The sequence below is a fragment of the Elgaria multicarinata genome, chromosome 14 (assembly GCF_023053635.1).
Source record: "Elgaria multicarinata webbii isolate HBS135686 ecotype San Diego chromosome 14, rElgMul1.1.pri, whole genome shotgun sequence".
NCBI lineage: Eukaryota > Metazoa > Chordata > Lepidosauria > Squamata > Anguidae > Elgaria > Elgaria multicarinata.
The window spans coordinates 16,276,267-16,286,678 of NC_086184.1; the positions used below are offsets into that span (position 1 = coordinate 16,276,267).

At 51.0% G+C, this 10,412-nt stretch overlaps 1 protein-coding gene across 1 annotated transcript in view; it reads right to left on the reverse strand.

The window, feature by feature from the left end:
- LOC134408916 (neural-cadherin-like) overlaps window positions 1–9,454 on the reverse strand; it is a 92,012-nt gene extending 82,558 nt beyond the window's left edge. The window contains exon 1 of the mRNA XM_063141428.1: window positions 8,374–9,454. Coding sequence (XP_062997498.1) covers window positions 8,374–9,454 — 1,081 coding nt within the window. The remainder of the gene's footprint in view (window positions 1–8,373) is intronic.
- Between the last annotated feature and the right edge of the window lie 958 nt (window positions 9,455–10,412).

Consider the following 10,412-nt stretch of genomic DNA (forward strand, 5'->3'; position numbering starts at 1 on the left):
GGAACTGGAAGATTCAGGGGGAATATTCTATTGAAGAGTGGTATAGAGAAGTTTGGGATATAGCTATTAATGATAAATTGACTTGTAATATTAAGTGGAGGAAAGGTATAACTAAAATAAATGAGTTTGAAGGAATCTGGAAACAGTTCCTAATATTTGTGTTTACTAAGGGAAGTGGGAAACCGCCAGCGGAAGAAAGTATGAGATTTTGGAAGCAGGAATAGATCCCTAGGTGGAGGGTGCACTTATATGTTTAGAATGATTATATATGTAATGACAGAATAGGTTATAGTTAATATTTATCTTATATATGTATTCAACATTTATTCAAAATGTATGTAGTATGTTGTGTTGTTGTTTCTTTTCTGTAAGATGTTTATTTTGTGTTTTCAAATAAAAAAATTTTAAAAAAGGGGAAAAAAACACAGAACCAACAAGTTATACAGGTGCACGCAAATTTGCCGTGCGTACTTTTAATACAAGATGTGGTGGCGCAAAAATATTCCCTCCGATATCTACAAAAAGGTGGACCTTATAAGCAGTGGGGGGCTGGGTAGCTAGAAGTGTGACCTGTGAACCGACAGGTCACCTGTTCAGATTTCATCCCAGCCATTAACTAACTAGGTAGCCTTAAGCCACCGCTCTCAGACCTGCATTTGCAATATGAGAGGGAATCATGCTGGCCTTACAAGGCTGTTGCAAGGATTACTGTGACAATAATGTAAATGCAGCACTTGAGGTTTCCGAAATAAATGTTAGTCCTTGGCAGATTCAGCAACCACTGCCTAGAGGACATAAGAGGAGTCCTGCTAGATCAGACCAATACATCTTGTCTCCCACAGTGACCAACCAGATGACAAAAGAAAGACATAAAAGCTATCATTCACCCCTACTGTTATTTCCCAGCAGCTACTGGTATTCAAGATGCATTATTGCCTCTGAACCTAGAGGCAGAGCCATAATGACTAGTACCCAATGGGGTACTAGCCATGCTCCATGAGAATTTAACTGGCCCGCTTGCACTGCCTGCCTGCATATCTCCGAGCCTGATTCACAGTCCTGGTTTGAACTTACACAGCTCAGAACTGCAATCCCTGATGGAGTCCTTCTCCTGGATGAACCTATCTGTATGGTATGTTCATCAAAGCCTTCCTCCAGTTGTCTCCTCCAAAGGCGGTTCAAAAGGCAGCACCAAGGCTTCTCAGTGGTGGGCCCCCGAAGTATGGAATGACCGCCCTGAGTTACAGTGTTAATGATCTGACTGTGCATACTAATACAATGGGATCCTGAAAACGGATTTAACATCCTATACACTTGGGGTGCAAAGTGTCCGGCACATGGGGCTCCCCAATCTGGCCTGTGGAGCCTCCCGGGGTTCCTCCAGGGGGCTGAGCTTGGCCTTCAAAGCCCCACTTCCTGGGGTATTCTCCCAGAGGGCCTCTCCGCTGTTCTTTCCATCTCAGGTTGGAGATAACAGCAGAGGTATGGGCAATTGGGGACTCAGCCCATGCTGGAAAGAGCAACCATTGGGCAGTATCCAACTGTGTCATTCCGTTAGCGCAAATGAAGCTAAACTAGTGGAAACTAGGTTCTGAACTATGCGCAAGAGAAGAATCCCACTAAAGTTACATTTGCGCAAGAGTAATGGGCAACCCCTTGTGCAGTGGAAAGATTCAGCCGAGCTCTGCTAGTGCTACTTCAGTTTGCAGGATGTTACTGGTGGATACTGCCCACTGTTCTCAGCATGGGCCAAATAGCTTCACAGGGTGCTGTGAGTCACTTGAAGTTGGGGGCCCAGCCTGTGTCGGGAGGAACAATCCAGCCCCCCCCCCCCCGCCACCTCAAAACAGTTCAGCCAACTTCTAAACAGTTCAGCTATGGGCCAGATCCAGGGGGGATCTACACTACTGCTTTAAAGCGCTTTAGAACAGTTTTGACAACTGTTGGGGCCCAGGACACACTGCATATACAGTTTTCAAAACCTTTTCAAAGTGCTTTAAAGCGCTTTAAAAGCAATAGTGTAGATCCCCCAGTCCCTGAAACAATTTTATCTGGCTCCTAGTGGTCCTACCCAATTTCAATCAAAGCATAGTTTTCATGGACGATTAAGCTGTAAAAGAGAGAAAGACATTTCTCTCACACTGTGATTTGTATGTGATGTACAGCTAATGCTACTCGTCTTTTTCCTATCATTTCCTAGTGTTTCTTTATTCGTGCAGGAGTTTTCTTCCCTGGCCGCAAAATAATTGGCTCTTGGCCATCGGATAAACCCAGTAGTTCTGAAGGCACTAGTTACTTCTTGAATCAACTATTTTATTTCTCTGCAATGTGCCATTCTTTCTCTGTTGGAGCTACTGCACATGACACAGAACTGACAAAAAAGAGAGGGGAAAAAACATTAAAGAAAACAGATTTGCTCTAGAGAAAAACAAGCCTGTAGATTAGAGACACTTCAAGAAGCTTAAAACCACGCATTGGATAAGGCTGTGGGGAAATGAAGATGGAAAGATTGCAGCCACCACTGGAAAGATATCTTTTTGACAACATTAAAGTCTTCATGCAGAACTCTTTGGGGCCCAAAGAATGGAAGGCAAGGCATCATGATATGCTGCTCTGCGTTGTATTAAATAAAAATTAGAGCACATTCCAGGAAGGCAGAGTCCCAGTTGAATAGATCATCTCGTTTTAAAAAACAGTCCCCAATACTTTGAAAACATCTAGCTTAAAAAGATTTCTATACAAATGAGAAGTAGTTTTCCTTTGAAGTGTTTATATTTTATTCTCTAATGCCACAAATGTGGGGGTGGTGGTGCGTGAAATATGTAACTCCATAAATAGCGCCCTCAACAATAGATGCATGTTGTGTTTTGGGGACAGCTACTGGTGAGGGTGGGGGTGCAGGAGAAAGGGAGAGAATAAGAACAGCTGGGTCAGAGTGCAGTTGTGAAATAAGAAGAAGCTGGCGGAAAAACTGGCCACCATTGGGAACGGTGAGGGAACAAGGAAGGAGAAGAAGAAAAGAAGCTTAAATCACAGCACTTGCATGCAGCACCAAAGCGATTGAAAAACCTCCCCACAAGTAACATGAGCGCAAGGGAAGGATAAAAGTTATAAGCCCACCCTTGCAATCAGGCCAAAATAACTTTTAAAAGGAAAAGTACAAGTGATGTCGCCTAAATTTGCAATGACATGTCAGAATAAAAGAACATTAAAAAAGCCCTGCTGGATCAGACCAAGGCCTTAGCTAGACCTAAGGTTTATCCTGGGATTGTCCCAGGGTCGTCCCTGCCTGCCCCCGGGATATCCTGTGTGTCATTTACATGAACAGGGATGACCCCAGGACGATCCCGGGATAAACCTTAGGTCTAGCTAAGGCCCAAGAGTGCATCTAGTCCAGCACTCTGGTCACACAGTGGCCAAACAGCTGTCGACCAGGGACCAAAAAAGCAGTACAGCAATGGCAATAGCAGCAGCAGTAAGTAGTCATATCACAGGAAGGCAATAATATGTTTTCAAGGCCTTCTTAAAAGCCTGCAATGACAGAGCATGGCAGTCCTCTGATGGGAGCCTGTTCAAATGTCTGGGACCACCGCAGAGAAGGCTTTCTCACTTGGCCACACTATCACTAATTCCGCAGCCACAGGTATCATCAGAAGAGCCCTGCTGGATCAGACCAAGGGTCCATCTAGTCCAGCACTCTGCTCACACAGTGGCCAAACAGCTGTTGATCATGAACCCACAAGCAGGACACGGGTACACACCTCCCATCCATGTTCCCCAGCAGCTGGAATATACAGGCTTATTGCATCTGATACTGCAGGCAGCACATAGCCATCAGGGCTAGTAGCCATTGACAGCCTTCTCCTCCAGGAAGTTATCCATCCTCCTTTTGAAGCCATATGATTTTATCCAGTTTGCATAATCAGATGCATTAGAACTGGGCAACATTGCCCCCACCAAAAAAAAATTAATTCTTCTCCAGCTCAGAATTTAAATGGAGCCTCTCCTTTCTTCCCCGGGGCTTTGAATGCTGCTATGGCAACATCCCAGGCACAAGGGATTCTAGGAGGTGCTGTTCTCCAGGCATCATGGGGGAAAGAATTGTCCCAGGGACCCAAGCATCTGGGCTGCTGCTGTTGCAGCATTCAAGGCAAAGGGAGGGAGGCCTCTCAGTGGGTGCAAGACCATCAGGTGAATGGGAAAGGAAGGGGATAAAAGAGCTCACAGGAGGGAGAGGCTTTGGCAGCTTACAAAGCCGGCTGTGATCCTGTCTCTCTCCTGATGTCAATGAAGACACGACAGGCTCATTGGATTCAGAAAAAAGAGCCGTTTTCCAAGTTTGGAGTGCATGTGGATCTACTCTGTTCACTGAAACCATCACCGTAGGCCTTTTCTGGTGTGCCCCCCCCCCCACACACACACACATACCATCTGAAATGTGGCAAATGGCAAGAGAGACTTTTTTGTGGTGGCTCCTTGCCCTTGGAATTCTCTCCCCAGGGAGGCCCTCCAGGAAGGCTAACAAGCTTTGTCGCATTTTCGGTGCAAACCTATCACGAGAAGGTGAGTTAACAACTCACCATAGGTGTCCAGGCCTTCTCTATTAGTGGCAGTTTGTGAGTACCCAACATGAGGCTGGTACTACTTCTTCCAGGTTTGGTAATGCAAATTAAAAGGGCACGATCTTATGTATATGATGGTAGAGAGTGCCAGTAAGCGCCACTGCTACAGTGATTTGTATTTCCCCTGTACCCTGGCAACTGAAGAGCCAGCTGGCAACACCTGGTTTAGATTTGGCACAGGAACCAATTCTTCCCTCCACTCCCCAAACAATCAACAGGAGGTGGGGGGGGGATGACTCTGTGATAAAATACACTTTTGGCCAATGGATCAGTTTTTCTACGACAAAACCCCCTTCGCATCCTTACAAAGGGGCATCTCACCCTGTCTGCTTAGAGTTTTGTTGCTGATCAAGAATTGCTGTGACCGGAACCTGCAAGAAGGAGGTATCATATCGTGCTGGGTTTTCAGCAATGTCCCTCCATCTAGACCAGACTTCCTCAACATGGCAGCTTCCAAAGGTGTGGGACTACTATTCCCATCATCCCCAGCCAGTTGAGGCGGTCTCGTCTAGACAGCGTCTCTGCTGATGTCTGCAATTCCACTTGATTCCCTTTGAATGAATGGGGCTCAGCACAGGGAGAGACGCGACTGCTCCTTGGCTCAAAAGCAGCAGATGTGCTGAATTAGCGCATCCGTGCACCGACAAAGATTCTGCGCGGAAGAAACGTTGTTCGAAACCACCTCCTTCCCATTACAGCTGTTAAAAGAATAACAAAAGGCCGGTTCTTATTACTTTCTCAGCATGGCTGCTGCTTCCCACATTACCATGTACAGGAAAAGCCACATGGGAAGGAGGTCGGATGGGATCCCAACACCCCAGGACATTCATAACCAGAGCAGCATGTCAGAGCCACATGGAAGCGGCAATGAATGCATTAAGGAGACACATGAACCAGCCTCAGTGGAGGCTGGTGGTTCTGTATTCAGTGGGGCGGTGAATCCACTCTGGGTTTCGGTCAGAACCAGCCAAAACTCTAAGGAGCTATCCAAAGTGCTGAAGCTATTTTGGGGGTGGGGATTGAGCACTTTGGATAGCTTCTTTAGCGTTCTGGCTGGTTCTGACCGAAACCCAGAGTGGATTCACAGCTCATTGAAATCGGAGCCACCAACTTCCACCTTACCAGCGCATGCAGCCTGTCTGAATAGCAAGACACAAAAAGAGGTTATTTTTCTCGAGACACATCTGCTTAAAGGTTGTATAGCCCCACCCCTGCTTTCCCCAACCTGGTGCTCTCCCGATGTGTTGATTATAACTCTCAGCAGCCCCCCACCAGCCATGTTGGCTGGGGATGCTGGGAATTGCAGTCCCCAACACAGTTGAGGAAGGCTGTTCTACACCATTTAGGAATTAGTGTAGTGGTTAGAGCAAGAGGGATCAACCTGCTTTTTCTTCAAAGGCCCTCACACTTTGGAAAAAAATTGCCTTGAGCTGCTTGCCAGTAGCAGGTGGGCCACAGGCACCCCAGAGAGACACTCCCTCTCTTGGAAGACCACCCTATACACACAGACACATCACAGTGGAGGCTGGCAGCTCCCCTTTCATTCCATTCTGGGTTTCAGTCAGAGCCAGACACAATTCTACATGAGCTGTCCAAGGTGCTGAACCCCACCCACCCTAAAATGACATCTTTAAACACCACTTGAAAACTGTTTACCCAAATAAATTTCAAACAAATGACTTCCTCTGACCTTCCTCAACTGGGTAGCCAAGAGGGAAGGTCCTCTCTTTCTCTCTCTGTCCCATCCACCCACACCCACCACCCACCACTCTCTTCCCCCACATATATAGATTCACACATTTATGTCTGTGTATAAGAGAATGTGCACATGTGTATAAAATTAAGGGTTTAAAACTAAAACAACAATCACCATAACCTAGATAAAATTTGATATTAACTCCTTGAACCAGTTGGAAGCCACAATGAAATGACTATTAACATGGTGTAGTTCCCACCACCACCACACATGCTATATTATTTCTAGTATATTTTGGGTCCACTTCTCCCAATACCTACAACTTAATGCTGTTTGTAAGGTGTTCATGGATGCGACTTTTAGTTGCAGCTAGCTGAATTGCTAAAATAGGGTTGCAGCACCTTGGATAGCTCCAAGCAGATAATTGCTTTAGTTCTTCTGCTGGGAGATCTACCCAGCCTTTAGGAACTCCTCGATCTGCCTGTCTCTTCCATCCTCCACTTCACACACACACACACACACACACACACACGGAGCTCTCACACAAAGAGAGAAGGAGGCCTTTTGAAAGCATAGATCCAACAGCATTCCTACTTTCAAAGGGCTTTGCAACCCCCGTAGGGACCGCTTGCTCCATGCCGCAGTCACAGAAGCCTTTGAAACAGGTCGCTGAGCAGAGACGTCTTGGGTTGCCCACGCCTGGATTATCATGTCAGAGTAGGCCTGGGAAGATTGAGATTCAAATCCTTATCCAGCCATGAAGCTCACTGGGTGATCCACAGCCAATGGCTATATCTCAACATGCCCTACCCCACAGAGTTGCTGTGAGGATTAAATAAGTGTGGAATGGGGAAACCCTTCGGCTACTTTGAGCTTCTTGGAAGGTGGGATAGAAATGTAATTGATACAATTGCAGAACTCTAGTTCTGTGACACTGTCAAGGGCTCTCTTGTAACAGAGAATTCTAAGCTCTCTCAGCAACCTACATTTCCCATGATTCCTGTTGGAAGAGCCACAACAATTAAACAGATGCAAGCTTGAAGTTTATTGATGTTCTAAGCAGTTGGCCCAAATCTATCAGATTCCCTTCCCTGCCAGATAACTCAATCCAACCCACGCCATTGTCATTTGGTAGCAAAAAAAAACATCAAAACACATGTGTAGTTTGTTATGAACTGCCTGTCGGTTCTAAAATTTCAGGGTTAGGATTAGGGTTACGTTATGTTTTCAGGTTTGGAACACGCTATGTAAGGCCTGCCAGGCTTTCAAATCAGGCCACTGATTTCACACTAAATTTTATCTTCAAATAGGGGTGCCTCAGACACGAACGTGAATAGTTATGTGCTGCTATCAACTCCAGTGCAGGCTGAAATACAACAGGCAAAGCTTTCCCTCCATCCCTGAGCTGTTATAGATGAATAGAAGGGCTTGCATCTGTGGGCAGACATATTTACTAAAGCCGCCCCCAGTTCACCCCAGACAGCACTTTTCACCTCCTCCAAGAGTAAACAGCTTGGAGAAGTCAAAACACACCAAAGTTAGACTGCCATAGGCACAGTCAGGGCTCCCTAAAACTTTATCCTGGTGATGGACTTGAATTATGATAAGCTGATGTAGAAGCCAAATTTGGTTGACAAGTGAGACATAAAAATACATGCATGTACGTGGAAGGTGCTGAATCCTAGAATGCTAAATTCTAGAGAACTCTGTCTAAAGGAATTCTAAAGACCTCCTTCCCCAAAATAGGTTCAGTACCTTGGATAGCTTTTTAGAGTTCTAGCTGGTTTTTACTAAAAGCCCTCTGAAATCGGGGCCACCAGCCTCCACTGGCTCTACCTGTTGAACTGGCTACTAGTTTGTTTTCTGCTTCTTTTCCTGCACTGATACTTTCCACTGATGCTCTCCCCACCGCACCCCTTGGCCATCCTAGAGGAGAAGGCAGCATGCAAGTCCTCTCCACAAACAAGCGAGGCGACTTTTTCGCCTGCCAGGCAGGAGTCCGTCCGGGCGAGCGAGCGAGCGAGCGAGTCCCATTGCAGGACAGCCCTGGCCTACCTGCTCTCTCCTGGACGCGGCAGACGATCTCCCACCTGGCCGCCGCCTCCCTGTCCAGGCTGCGGGCTAAGGTGACCTCGCCGGTGTCCCTGTCGACGCGCACGGGGGCCTCGTCGGGCGGCGGCGAGACCAGCTCGAAGCGGGCGGCGGCGAAGCGGGCGGCGGGTCCCAGCGTGGCCAGGAGGGTGCCGGGCCGGGCGTCTTCGGGCAGCACCAGGCCCAGGGGCGGCTCGGGCTGGAGCAGGGCGCGGCGGCGGCGGCGCGTTGCGGGGCCGGCGGCGGCGGCGGGGCGGCTGAGCTGCACGGGCTGCGGCAGCACCTCGAGGTCGAGCGGGGCGCTGAGCAGCGCGGGCTGGCCGCGGTCGCGGGCGAAGAGGCGCAGCGCGATGGGCGCGCGGACGTCGAGCAGCGAGCGCACCAGCACCACGCGCCCGCTGCGCGGCACCACGAAGAAGTGGGCGCTGCCCGGGCGGGCGAAGTAGCGCAGCTCGGCGTTGGCGCCGGCATCCGGGTCGTGGGCCCGCGCCTGCCACACCTGCGCCCGCAGCGCCAGCGTCTCCGCCACGCGCAGCCGGGTGACCGGGGCCGCCGGCGGGCCGGGCCGGCCGGCGAAGCGCGGCGCGTTGTCGTTGGCGTCCAGCACGGCGATGGTAACGCGGGCCAGCTCGGAGGGCGGCGGGGCGGCGGCGGCGGCGGCGCAGCGCTTGCAGCACAGCGCCAGGCGCAGCGCGTAGACGGCGCGCGCCTCGCGGTCCAGGGCCCGCGTGGTGCGCACCCACACCTGGCCCGAGCGCGCGTGCAGCGCCGCCTGGAAGGGCGCGCGCGCCTCGCCCAGCAGCTGCAGCTGCCAGCGGCGCCCCTGCACCTTGGCGCACCACGGCTCGGGCCCCAGGCGGGTCAGCGGGATGCTCAAGCCGCGCACGCGGGTGCCCGCCGGCCAGTTCTCCGGCACGTGGCCCTGGAAGGCCGGGCGGCGCCTGGGGCCCGCGCCGCCGCCGCCGCCCGCCCGGGCCCGGCCCCAGCCCCAGCCCAGCAGCAGCAGCAGCAGCAGCCCCAGCGGGGGCGAGAGCCGCGAGCGCATGGCGACCAGGCGGGAGCCCTCCGTCGCCTCCGACGGCTGCCTCGAACGCCCGCGCTCCCGCCGACGCCGCGTGCTCCTGGGCGGCCGGGAGGCGGAGCCACGGCGCGCGGACGGAGACGCGGTTGGACGCAGCGCTCCCCGCGCCCGCCAATCCGCGCCGCCGCTTGTCGCCGAGCGGCGCTGGGGAGAGGGCGGGACGGGACGGGACGGACGGGACCGGGCGCCGCCGGAGCCGGAGCGTCCAACCACCCGGACCGAGCTCCGTACAAGGCGCCTCCACGCCTCCCTCCTCGTCGCCCAGGCATCATTCGGAGGCTGGGGGCTGCGGTTGCTGCCAGCCTGTGAAGCCGGTCTGGCTTTTACTCCGAACGGGCCAAGACTCTAACGGACCGAGGTGCTGGACGCCAGCCTCCGAGTGCGTTCGGCTTCTTGGGAAGCTGTAGAGTTCTGGCTGGTACTGTCCGTAACCCGGAATGGATTCACAGCCCCGCCGAAATCGGAGCCACCAGCCTCCACTGCTTGAAGGACAGACGCCTTTACCCTGCAAGGGTAGAGCTGGGAATTAAAAGAAGCCCTAAAAATGCTTGCTGTGGAGGGATGCGTCCATCAAAACCAGTCGGACTTCTTTCAGAGGGAAATGGGTACTATTCGAAGTTAGCCCTGCATACACAAGTCCCGTAGAAATGAATGTGGCTTAATTTAGTCACAACCAGCGTCCTATTCATTTCAATCAGTCTACCCTACATAGGACTAACTTGGGACACTGCCTAATGTGTGTAGGATGGGAGTGTCCAGGTGAAATACGTCATTCAGCGGAGGCTGGTGTCTCCGATTGTAGCGGGGCTGTGAATCTGTTGTCCCTTAACCAGGGATTTAAAGGACCGCTTCCGTGGTGAGTTAATAGCCAATCAAACACACGAAGCTGGAGAATACACTTAATCCACTTACTTCCGATACT